The 22,800-nt window shown below is 42.4% G+C and overlaps 1 protein-coding gene across 11 annotated transcripts in view; it reads right to left on the bottom strand.

Moving 5' to 3' along the window:
• Nucleotides 1-7,658: 7,658 nt before the first annotated feature.
• The window catches only part of LOC140429759 (nuclear factor 1 B-type-like), a 967,235-nt gene continuing 952,093 nt past the window's right edge, over nt 7,659-22,800 (bottom strand). For all 11 annotated transcript variants that reach the window (XM_072517155.1, XM_072517149.1, XM_072517147.1 and 8 more), the window contains one exon: nt 7,659-14,771. In XM_072517155.1, coding sequence (XP_072373256.1) covers nt 14,642-14,771 — 130 coding nt within the window. In that variant the 3' untranslated portion in view covers nt 7,659-14,641. The remainder of the gene's footprint in view (nt 14,772-22,800) is intronic.

The raw sequence follows: 22,800 nt of genomic DNA, 5'->3' as shown, positions 1-22,800 counted from the left end.
GTGTCTTTGTTTTTGTACTCTATGCATCAATTTATAAAGCCCAGGTCAAGGATGCTGTCTGAATCACTTTTTCAAACTCCTTGCTGCCTTCATTCATTTGTGAACATTTACCCCCCCCCCCCCACCCACCAGATCGCTCTGCTCCTGTACCCCCTTTAAAATTATACCCTGCGTTTTAAACTGTCTCTCCTCATTCTTCCTCCCAAAATGTATTTCTTACACTTCTCAGCATTAAATTTCATCCCACCCATTTCACTGACCTATCCATATCCTCTCAAAGTCTATCATCAGCTTCCCCTCATATCACAATATTTCCACATTTGTCATTGTCACGAGTCCTGTATGGTCTGTTGCCAGGGTAACGGTCACCAGGGTGAGGATGTACAATCGAAAGTGAGCCAGACGTTGTGGTACACGTTGATACCAACAATATTGAGGGGAAGCTATTGAGATCCTAAGGTCAGATTTTCAGGAGCTAGGGAGGAAGTTAAAAAGTAGGACCTCAAGTGTGGTAATCTCTGGATTACTCCCACTTCTATGTGCTAACTAGAGTAGGAATAAGAGGATAGAGATGATCAATGTGTAGCTTGAAGCACAGTGTAGGAGGGAGGGCTTCAGATTCTAGGTGTATTGGGGCCAGTTTTGGGACAGAAGGCACATATTCAAAAGGGATAGGCTGCATCTCTACAGAACTGGGACCAATGTCCATGCAAAGAGGTTCACGAGTGCAGTTGGGAGGGTTTAAACTAAATTGGTTTGTGTATGAACACCAGCATAAAGATGATGAATATGGTGAATAACGTGAGGCTGTTGGATACTATTGGAGGAGGTAGTACCATATTAGATAGGAGTGGACTAAGATGTACTATGAGGAATACAAAGACAGGATTAGAATGCATGTATGCACAGAGTGTGGTGAATAAGGTTGGTCAGCTATAAGCTCAAATAGCTGTGAAGGAATATAATGCAGTGGCAATAATGGAAACATGACTTAAAAATAGTGAAGACTGGGTGCTTAATATCCAAAGATATAAAGCAGTCAGAAAAGATGGAGATAAAGTTGGGGTGGCAGCACTGATTAGTGAAGACATTGCAGTGTTAAAAAGAGGGGTGGCCGAGTGGGGCAAGTACAGAGTTAATTTGATTGGATTTGAGAAGCAAAAGGGCAAGATCACACTACTAGAGGTATTCGAAAGGCTTTCAAATAGTGCAGGAGAGATAGGGAAACAAACTACATATAAATTAGGAGGATTGAGGAGGTTTGGACGGTGATAGACAGACAGCCCAGCTGGGTTCCCGGTGGAATTTTATAAGATGTTTGTGGACCAGCTGGTTGCGAGGTTGGTGGAGATGTTTGAGGATGCGGTGGCAGGGGGGGGGGGGGGGGGGGCGGAGGTCCAGGAGACAATGAGGCAGGCTTCCATTTCACTTCTATTGAAGAAAGATAAGGGCCCAGTAGAGTGTTGATCATACCGGCCGATATCTCTACTAAATGTGGCTGCCAAGATTCTTGCTAAGGTGCTGGCGCTTAAGTTGGAGGAATGTCTTCTGCAGGAGGACCAGACAGGGTTTGTAAAGGGCAGGCAGTTGTTGTCGAATGTGTGGAATTTGTTGACCATGGTGCTCTCTCCATCGGGAAGGTGGGAGCAGGTGGTTATTGTGGTGCTGAGGCGGAGTCGGTCTTCAATAGGATGGAGTGATGTTACTTCTTTACGGTGTTGGAACTGTTTGGGATAGGGCCCAAGTTTGTGTTGTGGGTTAAGATGCCCGATAGGGAGCCCAAGGTGAGTGTCTGTATGAACAATCTGAATTCGGGATACTTCCAGTTATATAGGGGACTGAGGCAGGGGTGCCCTATATCCCCACACCTGTTTGTGCTGGCATTAGAGCCTTTGGCCATTGCGTTGAGGAAGTCAGATAAATGGAGAGGGATAGTTGGGGGGAGATGCAGTGGAGCATAGGGTTCCCCTATATGTCAATGACCTCCTATTGTACATCTGGACCCATTCTCCATAATGAGGCATAGAATGGGGCTGTTAACTCTATTTGGGGGCTTTCTTGGGATACAAACTGAACTTGGAGAAGAGCGCATGCTTTTCGGTTTCTCCATCGGGGAAGGGTGCGTATTTGGGGGGGTTGCAGTTTTATGTGGTGACCTCCCAAGTTAGCACATAAAACTGCAACCCCCCACGTTAGGTATCTGGGGGTGCAGGTGACTTGAGATTGGACCTGGCTCCGTAAATTGAACTTCACGCGCCTGGTAGGGAGGGTCAAGGTAGATTTACAGAGGTGGGATAGCCTCCCTCTGTCGCTGGCTGGCCAGGTTCAATCGATAAAGGTGAATATTTTACCATGGTTGTTATTTTTATTCCAGTGCTTGCTGGTATTTTTGCCAAAAACATTTTTTCTGGGAGTGGGAGCTATTGATCAATTTGTTTACCTGAGGGGCAACGTGGCCAGAATTCGGATAACAGTGCTTCAGAGGGGTCAGCAGCCGGGTAGTTTGGCTCTGGAGGAGGGGGTGTGTCCTTAAGTGTTGCACCATTTGTGTAGCACGGTAGCACAAGTGATTAGTACTGTGGCTTCACAGCACCAGGGCCCCAGGTTCAATTCCCTGCTGAGTCACTGTCTGTGCGGAGTCTGCACGTTCTACCCGTGTCTGCGTGGGTTTCCACCGGGTGCTCCGGTCGCCTCCCACAGTCCAAAGACATGCAGGTTAGGTGGATTGGCCATGATAAATTGCCCTGAGTGACCAAAAAAGGTTAGGAGAGGTTATTGGGTTACGGGGATAGGGTGGAAGTGAGGGCTTAAGTGGGTCGGTGCAGACTCGATGACCCTCCTTCTGCACTGTATGTTCTGTGTCTCACTTCTTTGTGTGTGAAATTATGGTTGATTCAGGTACAGGTGGTGCATAGGGCACATTTAATGAGATCAAGAATGAGCCGGTTGTTTGAGGGAGTGGTGGGCAAGTGCGAGCGGTACGGGAGGGGTCTTGCCTTGAGTTGGAGAGGTTTTGGTGCTCATTTTTCAGCACCACGTCGGCAATCTTGCAATTCCCTTGGGGCCATATTTGGGTGTAGGACCTGCCGGAGCAACAGACTGGGGTTTTAGTCTTCGCCTCGCTCATTGTTCACAGGTGGGTGCTGTTGGGTTGGAGGTCAATTTCTCCGACCTGTGCCTCAGTGAGGCCGGGGGACTTAATGGAATTCCCACAACTTGAAAAAGTTCAATTGAGAGGTTCTACAAAAGCTGACGCCTGTTCATTTTGTATTTCAAAGAGGTGGTCACCGTCAGCTGCTCGGGAGTGGGGCGGAGGGAGTACAGTTTTGGGGGCTGGGCTGTGTTGTGGGTCTTTTGTTTTGTACTAGTTTTTGTGGGGGGGGGGGGGTGTTTTCTTTTTTATGTTTAAAATGCTAAAAATTAATAAAAATATTGCATCAAAAAATAATTCGGAGCAGCAGTAGGTCATTCAGCCCCTCGAGCCTGTTTCACCATTCAGATCTGATTCAACCTCAACTCCACATTCCTGCCTACTCCCAATATACTTTCACCCTCTTGCTTGTCACAAATCTGTCTAGTTATGCCTTTAAGGTTTTTAAGGATGTGCAAGAATTATAGATTGGCGACAGTAGTACTCAAAGGGTTGGAATCCTTGAAAGTTGATAAGTCGCCAGGGCCAAATAGATTATTTCCAAGGCTACTGAAGGAGGTCAGGGAGGAGATAGCAGATGCTCTGAGGATAATTTTCCAATCCTCACGAAATACGGGGAAGGTACCGGAGGACTGGAGAAATTCAAACGTGGTTCCGTTGCTTAAAAAGGGATCGAAGGAAATGCCAAACATAGGCCAGTTAGTCTTACGTCAATGGCGGGCAATCCTGAGAGAAAGGATTACCTGTCACATAGAAAGACATTGACTAGTCAGAGATAGTCAGCATGGATTTGTTGAAGTAAGGTGGTGCCTCACAAATTTTAGTGAATTCTTTGAATAAGTGACAAGAAGCGTTGATGAAGGTAGTGCAGCGGATGTTGTGTATAATGTCACCACAGTCCCCAATGACCACAGGCTGCTTTCCTCTTTGAGGGGGAGAGAGTACTGGTGGTGATTTAACCTGAGGATCGCCACATCTTAGGTGAGGGGCAAGGTTGAAAGGGTGGGTCTTCATGAATAACCTCAGCCAGTATGGGAATTGAATCCATGCTGCTGGTCTTGCTCTGCATCACAAACCAGCTGTCTAGCCAACTGAGCTAAACCAAAGAAGGCTGAGGGATAACTTAATTGAGATGTACAAAATTATGAGGGAGGAGGTAGGGTGGGCAGGATAAAATTGTTTCCCTTGGTGGAAAATTCTAGAACCAGTGGACATAGATTCAAGATAAGTGGCAGAAGGTGTAAACGGAACATGAGGAAGATCATTTTTACGCAGAGGGTAGTGGGTGTCTGGAATTCACTGCCCGAGTTGACGTTGGAGGTAGAGACCCTAAACTCTTTTAAGAAGTACCTGGATCTGCACCTGAATATGAACACAGCCCAGTCCATCACACAAACCTACCATCCATCCATTGATTCCATCTACACTTCCCGCTGCCTGGGGACAGCGGGCAGCATAATCAAAGACCCCTCCCACCCGGTTTACTCACTCTTCCAACTTCTTCCATCAGGCGGGAGATACAAAAGTCTGAGAACACGCACAAACAGATTCAAAAACAGCTTCTTCCCCGCTGTTACCAGACTCCTAAACGATCCTCTTATGGATTGACCTGATTAATACTACACTCCTGTATGCTTCACCTGATGCAGGTGTCTATGTAAGTTGCATTGTGTACTTTGTGTTGCCCTATCATGCATTTTCTTTTTCTTTTCATGTACTTAATGATCTGTTTGAGCTGCTCGCAGAAAAATACTTTTCACTGTACCTCGGTACACGTGATAATAAACAAATCCAATCCAATCCAATTAAGTGCTGTAAGATACAGGGCTATGGACCAGGTTCAGGAAGGTGGGTGTCCTTCGGCTGGCTTGGACAGGAATGGGCCAAATAGCCTCTTTCTGTGCTGTTGCTTTTCTATGGTTCTATGATACTGTTTTTTTTGATTACCCAAATATCGATTGGGGCAATGTAGGAGTGAAGGGTAAAAGAGGCGGATACATTTCTGAAAAGTGTTCAGGACGGTGTCCTTTCTCAATAGGTTCTCAATCCAACTAGAAAGGAAGCATTGCCAGAGCAGGTGCTGGAAAATGAGGTGGGCCATTTGGGTAAGAGTGATCATCGCATCATAAGATTTTGAGAGCAAAGAACAATCTAATACAGACCTTATAAGTTGAACAATGGCTAATTTCACTAAAAGAAATTTCAACATGGGTATAGAGGGATCCAGCACAAGGAAGTGCTGAATGTTTTGGCCAAGGTTGGTATCATGACTGGTACAGGCTTGGAGGGCCGAAGGGCTTGTTCCTGTGCTGTATTGTTCTTTGTCCTTTTGTTCAGGGTAAAATGCAACCAGAGACTGATGGTAAAAACGTGTACAGGTACAATACATGGGATCTTTAAGGAAGAGATGCTTTGATGTAGGACAAGTACATTCCAACTCGGGTGAAAGAAAACCCAAATAAAATAGGCTGCTTGGAAGATGTGTTTGATAGAGAATATGATGAAACAAAAAGGAAGCTGTATGATGTTTGTCAGGTGAATCCTTTGGGTGAGGAAATACAATATTTGAGAGAGGATGTAAAGAGAAAAATAAGACTGGCAAAGAGACAGTATGAGGCAGTAGGGATAAAGTGGGTGATATGTAGGAAGTGGCACATAGCAAGGTTATAAACGTAATTAGTTGTTTGTTTTAGTGTTTACGAAGGAAGAGAATTGTAACAATCGGTAGAAGTGGTGATGGTGGAAACATTCAGTGGATCATGAGAGATTTGGAATAGAGGAGGTACTGGAAAGGTTGGCTATTCCTCGGAGAGGTAAGTCACCTGGTCCAGATGGCTAGCTAAAGGGAGTGGGAGTGGAGAGAGTGGAAGGGCTTCCCTTAATCTTTAAATCTTCCATCAATAAGAGGGAGGTGACAGTGCATTGGAGAGGGGCCAGTGGATTCAAGAAAGGGTGCAAGGAGAGTTCTAGCAACTACAGGCCAGTTAGTTTAGCATCAATAGTGGGTAAGGCACTGGAATCCATAGAAGAAAAAAATCAACAGGCACTTGGAGGGTTTTCAGACAATTAAGGAGATCCCCAGACTTACCTGCATCCTGGTACGTTTCCCAGCAGTGGCCATCACACCTGGTGGCACTATTGAGACTAGAGCACCTGCCCAATCAGGCTCTATTGCACCATTTTAAGGTGGGATGTTCTCCTCAGATAGGGGCAGAAGGCCCACCTCTAGCCAATTAATGTTCCATAGAATGTTCATTGGTCTTGGGGTGGCCATCGGGGATGGTGGGGTGGAGTTCGCCTCTGATGTTTTGTCTGGCAGGGTACACCATCTGAAAAATCCTGCCCTCTGGTTCTCTCTCCACAAACGCTGCCTGACATGCTGAGCTCAGTGGCCTAGGGTGCTGGATTTAGTCTCCAGTCTATTTGGAGAAGTAGGTTTGAATCCCACCATTGTCAAATTGTCAGCTGCTGTAATCTCAAAAAGGAATTAGATATAGCTCTTGGGCCTGAAGGAATCAAGTGGTATCGGGGAAGGTGGGATCAGGGTATTGGACTTGATGCTCAACCATGATCATAAGAAATAGCAGGCACGAAGAGCCGAATGGCCTCCTCCTTCTTCTATTTTCTATATATGTTTCTGTGACTGTTTTTATGATTCCGCACATCTGGATGTTCAGCAAAATTATCTTGATGGGTTGAAGACATCTGGTTTAGTGCTTCATTTTAAGAGTGTCAGTGGTTAGAATTGCTGCCTCACAGCACCAGGGACCCGGGTTCAATTCCGGCCTTGGATGACTGTCTGTGGGGAGTCTGCACGTCCTCCCATGTGTGTGTGGGTTTCTTCCGGGTGCTCCGGTTTCCTCCCACAGTCAAAAAGATGTGCAGGTTATGTGGATTGGCCATGATAAATTGCCCTTAGTGTCCAAAGATCATAGAATAATTGCTACAGTACAGAAGGAGGCCATTTGGCCCATAGAGTCTGCACTGACCCTCTGAAAAAGCACCCTATTTCGGCCCACTCCCCTGCCCTATCCCCATAACTCTACCTAACCTTTAGACAAAAAGATGTGCCGATAGGTGGGGTTATGGGGATAGGGTGGGGAGTGGGTTCAGGTAGGGTGCTCTTTCGGAGGGTTGGTGTGTAGACTCTTCTGCATTGTAGGGATTCTACGATTTGCAGCATTTTTGGCTTTTCTGCCTGCTAATTAACCCCAGTGACTGAAATGGAACTGAATATCAGGTGCTGTGTGCGACAAGTGGGTCAACCTAATACCATCTGTTTAATGTCACCATCCAAGATGAATTTCTATCCCAATGATGCTTCTACTGATCAACTTAAATTACAGTCAGATTAATTACAGTCAGAACATGAAACAGCTACCTTTGGTTTTGTACCGAATATTTAAACTTTGAAACTTCATTAACCAACAGTTCTTGGCCCAGTGCAGCTGTATTAAAAGCAGATCACTTATCAACTCAGAAATGAACAGAGACATAACACCAATGGTTGTAGCATAGCTCATTTTTATTTTTAAACTGTTTTTTCTTTATTTGCATAGGAAACATATCCACTTCCAGTAATTGACTGCAGTATGAGCAGCTGCTAGCAGTATAGGCTGGATATAACAGTTACAATCACATAAGTCAAGCTGAATTTACACCAGTTTGAAACTTGTGAAGACTTAGGCCCTGTAATGGATTGATCGTTTGCAAGGATCTCAGCAGCTTTGAACCATCCCAACACCTGCACTCAAACAGGGAGCACAGCAGAGAACACGGTCTGTCATGCTTACAGTAGCCTTTCTGTGTTTTTCCTTTTGGCAACTATCGCTGCGTATATAGGATTGAAACCCCACAAGTTTCAAAATGGAACAACCCTGGTGCGTGGCTAGCAAGCACTTACTGACTACTTGTTACCTACTACTGTACTAAATGTAGCATCATGTATCTATGGAAACACACAGTCCTACAAAAGTTGATCTCAAGAGAAATATCTCAAAAAGTTCTTACAATACTTTGTAAGAATCCTCTCAGAATTCCCATCTGGAAAGAGCTCTTTGCAGATTGACTGGGAGCCACACTCACGATGAAAAGAATATCTGTACAATGCGCAGTGTCAAGACTTAAATGGAACTTCAGGCTATTACACACATCAATGCAATATATATATATGTGTAACTGCCTCTGTGAACATGGAGCAGGTAAACAAGCTCTTGGAAGCTGACAGCTGGGCAGGAATTACCCTTATATTCTGCAAGTTGGATCACTTTTGCAGAAAACAAGTTGTCTGAATGAATAGATTTACAACTGAACTCAACAGAGGCTGCAAGATTAAACAGGCACTGCTTGTTTGACATTTTTGGTAAACATATGCTGGTTTTTTTTGTTTCGAATCCTTATTTTGCATTAACATAAGTCAATGTCACATCCCATGGTCTCCATTTGTGGAACGTACATTACTGTAGTGACCAGGGCTGTAACAAGATTCCTTCAGTTGATAATACACATCAGTCCCTGCAGCACAGTTTTGATAATAAAAATGCATCATGCTATTTCTTTAGAAACACAACAGTTCCGTGATGAAAGTGGTTTCAGTGTCAGCGGACCTGACTGTTGCCTCTTAAACACAAAGACCCTGCAATTGTTGGAAATGTCTAGCTTCACTGCAATGGATGGTACAAATCCTATAGTATGATTGGAATTTTTAGTCCAATCAGGCAACATGAGATAAGAATTTTCTTACTCTTTACTTTAATCAGAACTAGTTATCCTTGTGACTTTAGCAGGCAAAAGGGGTGCTGAGATTTGCTGTATGGAGGAGTATTTTGGAGGAGAAAAAATTACTTTGTGTCAGGGTGTGGTCTACCTAGCATGTGCATTATACTTACTTATATAGTCTACCGAACAAAACTACTCACCCTGCAAGATCCCAACCAATTGTACTGTATCTAATGAGACATATTTATATGTCACATCTACACAAGAATGTGAAAATTCTCAGAACCATGTCCTTTTTTAAATCACGTTTTGTTTTCTTTGACAACTAAAGTTTGATTCCTGTCATTCCGAGAAAGGGATGCTTAAAACAGAAACAATGCCTTTTTTGTGAGACTGTTTTAGAATTCCTAGGCATTAACAATTAATCTACACTGTGCAAATTTAATTTTGAACCTACTGATGTGTGTATTATACGCAGATAATAAAAGGAAAATCAAATACTACTGCAGATACTGGAGATCTGAAACAAATATCGAAAATGCTGAAACATTTAGGAGATCATGAGAAATCAGACAATGGACTGTTTCAGGTTTATCTCTTCCTCAGAACATTAACAAAGGACCATTTCAGGTGTAACCCTTCGTCAGGCCTCTGAGGGTCTACCTTAACATTAATATTTTTCTTTTTTCCACTGATGCTAAGTGTTTCCAGCAGGTTTTGCTTTTATTAAATGTAGATTGTAATGTGGAACAAAAGCAAATGCCATGACTAACCTACACGCTGCAACATATTATTGGCCAATATTTCATAGTGGAGTTTGTCATTGCTATAATACTAAAGTGTCTTGTATCATAAGCCAGTCCTTTCAGTTAAGTGGTCAGAAGGACCTTTATAATTGTCTATAGTTACCAAAGAAAATCTCATATATTGTCTGCAAATAAAATAAATTCAACTGACCCTAACTTAATGTTGATTTGATTGGAAAATGCTGCTTTTATCAGAGTAGCTCGGCATAATTTAGGGAAGTGAGTGTCACCACTGACACTGAGACCAGTTTTACAAATTGAAACATACAGTAAACTCTTAAAACACAGATATTTCCAGAGACTCATACCTAACGCAACTTTTTTTTTCTTTTTTTATTATTAAATACATCCTGTAGGGAAAAAAAATTGCAACAAAAAGGTGAAAATTGACCATTTCCAACAAGTCCCCTTTTAACTATTAACAATTTAGCAAAAGTGCTGTGGGATGGAAACAGTACAAGAAGTTGCTGCCATGGCACCTGCATCATACCCTCTGCCGCCGAGAGGGAAATAGTACAAATGTCATTTATACAGGTCAAAAGAAAGCAACATCCGTGGTCTGGGCTTCCTTTTATTTTATTAAACCAATGATGTAGCCTGTCCTGCTGCATATTCCAGTGAAGCCTGTGTAGTTGCCAACTGCATGTTCGAAAAGAATAAAATATAAAGAAAAAATGTTCAAGGTCTAATTTGGTTTGAAGGTATGTGTGGAATCAGTTTTAAACATTGCAAATGTGAAAGAATCAAATAGCGCTTTTCTTCCTCGGTTTTCTTCGTTTCTTTCTACTGAATTTGCATGTGCTACATATTAAAGAAAATCGGGTCCAAATTTTGCTATCAAAATGGAAGAAGATTGGCGAAGCACACAGCTGGTTACGATCAGCAGCAGACTTTAACAGGAATATGTAAACCATGTCTGGTATCCGTCTTGGGACCTAACTGCCAGCAACATTGCATTGTCCTTTCAAAAACAGAATACTGTACACTGTATATGGGATATCTTTCCGTAATCTTTGTCTGGTGCAAGTGCAACGCACTGGTGTGCAACAAAAACAAACTCCTTACCAGTGTCACAGCCAAGAGTCCCGAGATAGGTTCCCAGAGTACTGCAGTCGGCTACAACTGTGACCAATCAGGAATCCTATCTGGGTGGATTCATTGGTTGGGATGCCTGTACTGGATGTGTTGCCAAACCGCTTGTGCACTTTCACTCTAATCATAAATACCAACACTTAAACTCACACAAACTTTTACTGGAGGCCATACACACTTAAAAAAAGACAGTATTCCTTCCGACATTATGAAATGTTTCTGAAAACCAACCTTTTCAACACTAAATACAACAAAATAACCTTCATAAAATATAACTTTTCTCCATTTAAAACTGGATTAAAAATTAGGAACCTACACTTTTCAAGCATAGGATTACACAAGCTCACCATATGGACAGTCTTTTTTTAATATATAAATTAGGTAACTGGAGAGTTTTAACTCAAGTCCAGTTTCCAGACAGGATTTTCTTTCTCTTAAAAATGGCATAATAAACTGCTTTTTCAAAAGCCAGTATAATCATTTCTTCCCCCAATTAACTCATTAAAAAAATTTTTGCATTACAAAAAAGGGTAATTACTTTAAAATGTTCTTAACAAAACTATACAGTGTACAAATTAGTCTGCAAGGCAGGTGGCTCATTTTCAAGACTCCTCTTTGTCTCCCCTCACATTACATAACCATAACAAATCTACTAACACTTATTCAATGAGCTGCCGTGCCTCAATCATACTCCCACAGCTATTGCTATAGATATTTGTTTTGTCAGATTTTCTTTCCAATACAAGTCTCCTACACTGCTCCCCCCCCCCCCCCCCCCATCCCCTCCCCCCCAGCCTATTGCGCCTACACTTTCAAATCACTCTGGGGTAATGCACTTCAGTGACAACACCAAAGGCCAAGACTGCAAAGCACTTCAAGAAAAGGCAGAAACAGTGCATATAGAACGGGGTGGCTACGATTTTTCAGATTTGGCCTTCTGGTGAAGGAGGAGGGTAGAGACTTGATTTGAGTTGCAAACCCCTCCCATCTCTTTTAGTTAGTTCTCAGGAAACTGCCTTCTCATTATCCTAAGGGGTAACAGCGCTCTTTTCTCACACAAACATTTTGGAATGGGATAAAACAGGTTGAAGCAAGTTCTTCAACATACTTCTAAGTAGGTTTTTTTTTTAAATTAAGAGACGTTAAGAAAACTTTGCCTTGAGATTTGTATTTTATGATATTTGCTAGTACTGTAATTTCAATTAAACAACATAGATTTGCATTCAGTTTAGGGTTAATAAGCAGTGTCTGTGATTAAAATATTTAAAATTATATTTTAATATCACGTTGAGTTTACAAATTCAGCTGTATTTTTTATTGCTCCTGATGATTGGGCCTATGGTTGAATGGTAAAAACTCAACAGCCAGCAACCGATGATACCGAGGAAATAAAAGCCAATCTCTTTAAGTCAAATTCCTGTGCCCTATGGAATAGTGGAAGAAGTTCACCTTGTTCTGAATTGAGCAGAACAGCAGAGAGGCAAAAGTCAGATAATTTCATGTGTGAAGCACTACTGATTGGTTTGTGACTGGATACAATTATTTACGTCCGGGGTAAAGAGGAGAAATGGCCTTATTGAGTCACTTGTGTTGGACCATGAAAGGAAGATCTAAGACCCATAGTTCTGCTTCAGGGTTCTGGGATCAGCGGAAGCATAGAGCTCTGCCAAAGTAAAATTTCCATAAGAGAAAATCCTAGCTCCTCAATAAATATTGAAGCTCAAGTCAAGCCCGTCTCCTGTGAAAATGACAACATTTTAATTTTTAAAAATTTAATGAGTTAATCTTGCACCCCAGGTGGAAAGTCAAATGAAGGGCCAAGTTGAAAGTTTGTCACAGTCGAAAGAATAGTTACTTTGCAGCCTGTGTTTGGCGAATGGCTGTGCTGTGGAGTTCTTAAAGAAAAGTCCGCCTTCCCCAAAACATCCTCCCCTAACCATCTTGTAAGGACCTATCATGCTGCATAGAAAGCAGCGCCAACTTTGGTCAATTAAAATGGAAAAAAAAAGCTTACATCAGCTAATCTGCATACTAACTTGTGATAATCAATATAGCTAAAAGCTTTACCTATTTAGACAAAACTTGGTATTGCATAATTCTTACAAGTTCAAAAACCCCCAAACAAGTAATTGAAAGATGAAAAACATGAAAGATTAATAGAAAAAACTTGCCAAAAATACTGAAAAATATTACTGGCTGATTAAAAATTTTAAGCACCAACTATACACAGCCATGATATGCTTTATAAATGAGATAACAAAGTCAAAGTATTTGAATATCGACAATTAGTGATGTCACACTGTCCTCTGGAGTACAAAATAATTTTTTTCATACAAATGGTAGATTTCATAGGATGAGCTATAATATATGCAGCAAACGTGTGCAGTGATGTCACTGTTTTATTTCCAAGGCAAGGCACGTAATGTGGACTATATAACTTCGTGCAAATCAAGGAGAGATCTATTAGAGTTACAGAGAAACAGAAGAGGCAAAATTGACTTGCCATGCACACTGGAGTCCTGCCACTAGCACTATCGGGCAGATAGCAAGGCGAACTGTGCAAGAGAAGCACCATGCATTACTCGGCACCCTGTGATTAAAAATAGTGTTTACTCGGTAGAGTGCGAAAAACCTAGCGGCTGCATCCCTGTGGCCATTGATTTGTAAACTGCGGTGCTGTTCACCAACACCTTCCATGAGACACTTTCGCGTTAGTGTCTTGTGTTCGTGGAAACTGTTTATGCCATGCTTTTTTTTCCTGACACACCTGATACATATATATATATTATATATTTTTAAACTCCACAGAGGTAATGGAGTATAAGGAATCAAGTGCAGTGTTTTCAATTCTGTTTAATTGCCTTCCTAAGCAAGCATGTCACAGCAGGATGTGTCATTCTTTTTTTTCCCTTAATTAATACACATTCTTCGGGGGCGAAAAAAAAACTGTTCAGAATTATTTAAAAGGTTATATTACATCCCCTCAATTTAGAGTCCTAGGGCACAAGGACTTACATTAATCCCCTCAATCAGATATGTTAAATTGCACTTGCCTCTTAAGTGTTTTTTTTAAAGAATTACTGATATTTTAAGGGCAACATAAAACTATCAGTGAGCTTCATTCTTGTATTCAGATAATTACAGAGCATCTGAAACTTTGAGGGACTATTACTGCTTAAAACCGCACTATGGTGCTTTTCCAAATGCTGTCTCTTTATCAAATTTGTTCTGTTCAGATTTGCATACTAAGCGTTAATTAATTACGTGAAAGGAAAAAGGGTTCAGTGACAAGAAACAGTTTGTGAGCCAATCGTCAAACCTAAATCCAGTAAAACTGCACCTAAGTCTTTTTGTTTTGTTTTCTGCAGTAGCATAGTGTGCATAGACTAATTGTGTGCTTTGTGGGCTTTTTGTCCCCTCAGACAACAGTTTGTAGAAAACACAAAATTACATGTACATTCCTCACCCAGCCTTTATCGTACAAGTCAAACCTCCTCAATCAGGAGGACTGGGCTGTAGTTTTACTACTCTTGGACTGAGTGAAAAAAATAGATACCTGAACCCCACTAATTGCCTAAACATGCAAACTCTTAAACATCTAAAAGCTAACAAGTGTATTAAGTTTGTCAGATCTGGAAATTAAACAACTGTCCCCTAGTGGATCCCATTGTTCAATAAAGGCCGGTTTCTTGGACGTGGTCTGTTACCTTATATCCAAGGACTAAAATCACCCTCTTACTATCACTGATGAAATACCATTTATGCAGATTTTAAGCTTGCAAGAATTTGGTGATTGTGAACGCAGCAATCACTTGTCTGTGTTTCTGAAAACATTTCTTTTTGATCCACAGATGACTTTTGATCTTTGTTGTCCTCAGTTTGTTGTTTCTGCTTGGAGGAAGGGTTCACTGATGAAGTTTAAACTGTAATTCTGAACATTCGTTGGCAGGATGGTGGTCCCATTTGACACTTGGAATGGGACCAAACTAGCCCAAGTACCAGGACTGTAAAACAAAAAAAAACACAGGTAAATAAATTCAGCTTATTTTAGGATTGTAGGTTTGATACCAGATCAATCAATTCATATACTTGATTTACGTACAACATATTAACTACTAAATTAGTAACTTAGAAGTTATTGCTGATATGAATAGTCTAAGATATTCTGTATAATATTCCTTTGACAGCTATTTAAATACAGGTGTTGAACTATTCATTTTAACTGGACTACGTTAACACACAAAGGAATATTGCATTAATACATCAAGCAATTTCCCATTAATGTTGGTAATATCCATTCCTAGGCTATTGTTCACTCAGGCACATTCATCTCCACAAGCTTGAGTTATATTGAAGGATTTCAACGAAACCTATGGCAGCATTTTACCTTCATCCCATCCCCCCCCCCCCCCCGCGCCCCCCCCCCCCCCCACCCCCTCCCCCCAATCCTCAGGTGTGTTTTGGCAGGGGGGGTTTGGTAAAATATTCTGGATGGATAGCCTATCACCTTCCTGCCGATCCCTGTAGGTTGGAGGGCAACAAAATTGGCAGCCCACCCGGGTGGCCATTGGAAGGCCATTTTTCTAATCCAACCGGTTACACGGCAGGGAGGAACGGTGATATGCCCTTTGTTCGGGGGGGGGGGGGGGCGTATCCTGTGCGTATCCGAGGTAGCCCCCATCTGGCAAATATTTTTTGTCTGCCCACCAAAACATATCTCCCAGCTCCGACGAAGCACCCTGTACCCCACTCCCTCCGATCCCCGGTCCCTCCCTGTCCAGAACCTGGGACTTTCCTTGCCGTGTCCTCTTCATCCTGGGGACTAATTGCAGCCCTAGCAGCACTCACTGCTGAGTTCTAGCACTGTTTGGATTGCTGGAGCTGAATGTCAATCTAATCAGCTGGCAGCTCTCAAGGGCAGGCACCCCGTTCCCCTCCCACTGAGGGCCAGAAGTCCCACCCTCAACTCCTTATGGGCAGCACGGTAGCATAGTAGCATTGTGGTTAGCATAGTGGTTAGCACTGTTGCTTCGCAGCTCCAGGGCCCACGTTCGATTCCCGGCTTGGGTCACTGTCTGTGTGGAGTCTGCACCTTCTCCCCGTGTCTGCGTGGGTTTCCTCCGGGTGCTCCGGTTTCCGCCCACAAAGTCCCGAAAGATGTGCTTGTTTGGTGAATTGGACATTCTGAATTCTCCCTCTGTGTACCCGAACAGGCGCCGGAATGTGGTGACTCGGGTATTTTCACAGTAACTTCATTGCAGTGTTAATGTAAGCCTACTTATGACAATAATTATTATTAAGGGCGGCCTTGTTTAGCATTGGTCTGTTCAGGATTGACATGTCTTGCAACAGACGAGTGATACACATCACCCCCCACCTCCTGTAGAATTCAGCCATAGTCCTCATGAAAGATCATGGACCTGAATGTTTTAACTTTGTTTCTCCCTCCACAGATGCCGACTGACCTGCTGAGTACTTAATACTACTGTGATTTTATGTTTTTTATTTCAATACACCTCAGTTTGGCTAATAAAGTGAACGGTTTCAACAACATTTTTAAAATCAGTTTAAATATTTCTGTCCGCTGCCTGCCACAGGACAGGCTAATTCTTCCCTAAATATGACATTTAGCCACAATTACAGGCAAAATCATGTGTCATTCATTTTAAAGAATTTGGAAAGTCAAATAACTAATATCTGTTTTGTAAACCGTTACACTTAAGTCATAAAAAGATTCATAGCACAGGACTAGGATACTTAGTCCATCATGTCTGTCCCATCACTTTGTAAGAGCAATTTAACACCAATGGTCTCTTCACTTAGATCTGTACCTTCTTTTGCTCAAATATTTCTCCAATTTCCCATTAAAAATTCAAAACCTTCCTGTGGGAAAGCAGTCAGTTTTCCCCTATCGCTCTTCTCACTCTCTTGGTGACAATGCAAAATGGATGATCTCTCATTGCTGATACCCTATCAGAGGAAATAACCTTTTCCTGTTCACTCTAATAATCCTTTATAACTTAAAACATCTCCATTAATTCTGTTCTTAGCCTTCCTTGTCCCAGTGGAAATACCCTCAGTGCCTTAAGTCTCTTCTCATGGCTGATCTTCCACCTCTGGCATCATCTACTGTCTGTTCTTTATGGTTTTAATGTGCATTTTATAATAGAGAATACAAAAATCTAACTATCGTCTAACTCAATGTTGTACAAAAATATCATTGTTACTTTGATCTTTTATTCTGTGATCCTATATATAAAATCCCAAAAGGCTATTGGCTGGAATTTTCTGGCCATTCACTGACGGTGGAAATCTCTGTCGGCAGCACAACTCTGCCTGTGGATTTCCCGGTGGCATGGGATGGCTTCAATGGGAATTCCCATTGACAAGGGGCGGGAATTCCCATTGACAAGGGGCAGGAACAAAGAATCCCGCCACCAGCAAATGGCGCACCACCTCCTGTCACCGGGAAACACGAGTCTCGGAGGCCAGAGAACCCCGCACATTGTTTCGATTTTGTTCTGTTTCGATTTTGTTCTGCTTTTTTAATGTATTTTATTACAAACATGTATCAAAACAGGTTACAGCAAATAAACACCCGGGAAACATGGGGCGGGATTCTCCGCCAGCGGGATTCTCCTTTTTGCCAGCACCCGGGAGTTTCCCGATGGCGTGGGGCTGCCCCACAATGGGAAACCCCATTGACCGGCCGAGAATCCCGCCATGCTTCCCAGCAATCAACTATACAGTCTGTATAAATTGCTTCCCTTTATATTTTGCCTGTTTTACCTACTTGCAGGCAAGTTTCATGGAACTATCCATTTGAAACCATGTTCCTTTGTTTGGACATGCCTTTAACATCCTTTTATTGAGTCCATATTCCCATTATTTGTTTTGCTCCCCATGTATTTTCAGTACCGATACACATTTTTACTCACCAATATCAAATTGCACCTGTCACTGATCTGCCCATTCTACTTATCTGTCTATGACTTCTTAAAGTCTCTTTTTACAGTCTTTCTCAATGTTTACCAGAGCTCATAACTCAAATGTAGACTCAAATATGCACTCAGATTTTACAGTAATGCTGACCATCCCAAGACCAAATTACTAACAAATTTCAAACGAGCACCGACTCTCAGATCCTATTTTCTGCCAATAGTCTGCCCATGCTGAAACATTTTGGCTTAAGCCATAAACCTAAGTTTTTCTAACAAACAAACATCTTGTGAAAGAGATAATTGAACACCCTAAAATACATACACAAAATACATACTACATTCTGGATTTATCGGGGGAGGGGAGAAACCGAGTCCCATCTCCGGTTTTTTGGGCTTTATTTCCTGCACTGATGAGTTCAGTTCAGCTCATTATGCCCCAATCTCTGGACCAACCCCCCGCCACCCCCCCCCCCCCCCCCCCCCCCCACCGCATTGGGGAACAGGTTTTCATTCCTATAGCTTCATGGTTACTTTTACAGACAGCAGCTTTTTATTTCCAAGGCGGAACTTTACAGCCCTGTAGCGATGGAGGAGAGAGCGGGAGGGGGTTAAATGCAGTGAGCCATTCCAAAATGGTGAGACTGAAAATTCCCAGCAGCGGGAGGGGCTGTAAAAATCCACACTAGATATTTTAAAATGGATTTGAAATTCTTTGTTCAGCAGCCAATATTTTACCATACCCTGCTAAATAATTTCATCTCTAATTCTGGATTCTGCATGGCTGCCCACAATTGGCACGAGACCAATGATGCCCTATTAGCCTGTTATCCTTCTCGCCCTTCTTAAACAAAGGTATTACACTGGCTACTCTCCAATTCCGTAGCACAATTTTCATAATTAAGACTGGAAACTGGTGGCCAGAGCACCTGCTATCTCCACTCACATCTCTTATATATCTGCAGTTCCGCCTATTTTTCCCAGAACCAATTTCCAATTGTTTTATGTGCTCCGGAGCATCAACATCACGCATTGGCTGGAATTCTCCGTCCATTCGCCCACGGGTTTCCCGGCAGCTTGGGATGGCTTCAATGGGAAATCCCATTGACAAGCAGCGGGAGTAGAGAATCCTGCCGCTAGCAAACGGTGCGCCAAATTCTCCACCCTCGCTAGCAGCGGTAGCGGGACGGATTCGCAAAGGAGAATCCCCACCATCCACTAATATCCTTGCTAACTACTCTCCAACCTTCTGTCTCCTGAAAAGCTTTTAATCTTTGCTTTTACATCATCCACTAACCTTTATACAGCTTTCCTTTCAGACCTTCCAATTTGTTCTCCCACCTCCCCACTGCATTTTCTATATTCCTCACAATTATCATTAGTTTCATTAGCTTCCTTGTTATTTTATTCCTCCCTTTAAGTTTGTAATTTAAAGGCAGTGCCTCAGCAGTGTAGCAATCATTCAGCATAGTATTCAAGAGGGTGGGTTTAACAGTAATATCAAAGATGGCAGTAGCATCTGGATAAAAAGAAAATAAGGAACAGACTATTCATAAAATCTACCAAGTATGATTGACTACTAGTTAAAACTAAGCAGGGAGCGTTTGTCAGGCTATGATAATGATTAAGAGTAATTTTAATATGTCAGAGGGGAGACAATCAGGTACGGAAGGGAAAACCCTCTATGAAATTGTGTGTAAAGTTACTTTGATTGCTTCTTAATCTTACACAAAGTAAATACTAGGTTTGATATTCAGCAGTTAAGCAATACTGATTAACAATCTTAGCCGAAACATCAGTCTGTGTACCATGTCTACAATCTGTGCTACCTCTGAGATGCACTGATGAAAATCCCAAATAGTAGAACACCACCACCTACAGAAACAGGTGCATGGAAAAACCATCACTTCCAAGTCACATACCATTCCCACTTCGACATATATTGCCGTTCCTTCATTGTCATTATATCAAAATTCTGGAACTCCCTGGGCTGGATTCTCTGTCCCGCCGCACCAGATTTGTGGTTCAGCACGCCGGCGAGATGCTCCATTTCGCTGGGCGGTCAATGGGATTTCCCATTGTGGGGTATCTCCACGCCGTCGGAAACCCACCGGGCTGCTGGCAAAAACGGAGCATCCCACCGGAAGAGAATCCAACCCCCTATCTAATAGTATTGTGGCAACACCTTTACCAAACAGCCAGCAGCGGTTCAAGAAAATGGCTCACCATCACTTCTCAAGGGTAGCTAGAGATAAGCAATCAATCTTTCTTTTGCCAGCAGTGACAAAATCCCCAAAATAAGGATTAAAATATGGGGAGAATAAAAGAACAAGGTAACAGTGATATGTCATGCCATCCCATAATCTTTGGTCAACGACTGTGTGTCTTTTAAACTAAGGCCGACACTAAAATTAGCACAGGTGTTCGAGACTTCAGCTGAGAAAGCTGTGATGGTTGTGAAATTAATTCCAAGAAGAATTAAATGAGAATCAGAATTAGAGAATGAAAAGTTACACCGGGCTGGATTTTACGCTCACCTGCTGGAAGACAAGGGGCTTGTAAAATGCAACGGCTACCCACCCGTCCTCAACTTGTCTGAAATTATATGGGGGATGGAACTGTCATTGGATGGGAAAATTGAAGCCAGTAAGTGGCCAATTAATGGTAATTTATGGGCCTTATCCCACCCCTAAAGGTGCTTTACCCATGGAAGGGAGAGGTCCATGTCACGCAGGAACCCGGCAGCTTTAGCTGCATGGGCTGGTGTTCGGCAAGCATAAGGGGACCTGTTTTGTCCCGTGTGTCCACCGGAGGCACCCATGCTCCGCTCTCCCCCAAATGTCATACTTCCTCCTTTAGCCTGCCTTCTCAAGGTAGGTCTCGGTGATAGCCTGGGGTTACCTCGGAATCCCAGCTCCTCTTCATTGAGACTGGCAGTCGTCCCAGCAGTGGCGTCTGCTTCCGCCAGTTGCTGCTGGGACTACAGAGTTCCTGGTCATCCGACTGTCTATTAACTCTATAAGGCAGGACTTACTCCTGCGATAGGGGCAGAAGTGTCACCTACAAGTAATTAATGCTGCCCCCGAGTGTAATACTTATGCACTGGGCAGCAGTCAGGATTGTGGGTGAGCTCCCCTCTCTCCAACCTTTTAGCCAGGCGTGGGGTGAGAGGCGACTAACCTCATCGGACCACCTTATGTTTGCAATTCCTGGTGGATTTTGTAACAGGCTAGATTTTCTGATGGAAATACCAAAGTGTGGCGGAGAATGGAAAGTGCAAAAAGTCAACCAAAATGAATAAAACTGGGAAAATACAACAGCACAAAGGGTATAAGTATATTTCAGTTACATAAGAAGTAGACACCAGACAGGCACTTTGAAGGATAAGTATAAATATTATAGCAGATCAATAATTCATTAAAGCATTGAAGAAAATTGTCAATACCAGCCTTCACTGAAAGAAACTGTGGACGAATACCAGATCCAATCATTTCACCTCAGGAATCTACAACATATGTTGAGGTCAGTAAAACATATGCTGGGGAGAAACTCAAGGGAAAAGTGTCAACTGGACACCTGGCTTAGATGGGCTAAACCGTGGTATTTTTAAGCAAATAAATGAATAACCTTGCATGATATTCTAATTATTAGTTAGAAGGAGCTCAAATAATACAAGAGTTGTGGCAGAGTACTTGAAAAAAATTATTGCTATTCCAATTGTTATCTGAATTACAGAATTAGCCTAACATCCACGGTGTGAAATACATTCAGGAACAATTGTGTCTTGCTTAAAGTATATTGACCTTATAAGAAATAGACTGTGTGGACTTAGAAGTAGAAATTCATGTTTTAGTAATCCAGCAAAATTCTTTGAGTAGCAAACTACGTCAATGGATGCAGTTTATGAGAAAATACTGCATTAAATGGAAATTAAGGGTGGAATTTCCCCCCAAAATATCGAAGGGTCAGTTTCTGACTGAAAACCGGCGTGTTTGCCAGGTTTTCTCTCCAGGTTTTCTGACACTTTATTAAAAAAAAGTGTGGGAGTGCATTTTGCCATGTCACCTTGGTGGTGTGGGGCCTCAGAGCCGACTTGTCTGGCTCTACAGAGATTGGGACACCGTTTTTAAAGGGTGCCCTGATCTCTAAGTAAAGGCCCTGCTCCCCCACCACCAGCATCGGACTTCAGTGTCTCCCACCCCTAACATCGTTGACGTTGGGGCTTCAGTGCCCCCCATCACCCACCCAGCATCGCTGGCATCCCCACATAGTGGGAATCCACCCCTCCAATGGGGTCTGCTGGAGGCTTCACCCCCGACAGTGCAAACAGGGTGCCAGGGGGCTGTACCAGTGTGCACTGTCCAGCCATGTCCCTCACCATCCAGGGGCTATACTCACCTCCGAGCCTCTGGTATGGTCATCACAACTGGTTTCTGTTTTGGAAACCAGTAGTGATTTCCGCCTGCAATGGCGTTAATCTGTTCTAGCATATTTAAATTAATTCAAATTTATGATAATCAGGGCCTCGCCCTCCTCGGCACAAAGTGTTATGGAACAAATTAAATTTATTCAGTCAGACTGAAAACTAACTTGACAATAGACAGCAGAAAAGGCTCTTAAATATCTCTGGTGAACAATAACCAGCGTTCACAGTATTCATCATCACTATAAAAATAGAAGAAAATTAATTAACAATTCCAAGATATTCCCAGATAATTAGTGTAAAGGCAATTGATGGACACACACAAATTATGTAGACAAACTAAAGGATATTAATGTACATAGCTAAAGTGATGCATATTGAAACATGAAATATGTATGTACAATGAATCAGCATCCATCAGTGAAGGTGTTTCGCTGTAGCAGAAATTTAAGTCATGAGGAAAAGTTAAAGTATTTCAACTTGGATTCTTTGGAAAAGAAGTGAATGTGAGGTGGCTTAACTGAAAATGTTCAATGTCACGAAAGAATTTTAATATTACTAAAAAAAAGATTGTTTTTGTCAAAGCTTTTTGTCTTGTCCTCACCGGAACATTCACTAGACTGCATCACAAGGAAAATCAAGACATTTATACTGTATGAGAAGAGTATAAAT

This window comes from Scyliorhinus torazame, chromosome 9, assembly GCF_047496885.1.
Source record: "Scyliorhinus torazame isolate Kashiwa2021f chromosome 9, sScyTor2.1, whole genome shotgun sequence".
Lineage (NCBI taxonomy): Eukaryota > Metazoa > Chordata > Chondrichthyes > Carcharhiniformes > Scyliorhinidae > Scyliorhinus > Scyliorhinus torazame.
Note: the sequence above shows the minus strand (reverse complement) of the source record. Positions and strands in the feature narration are given on the sequence as shown.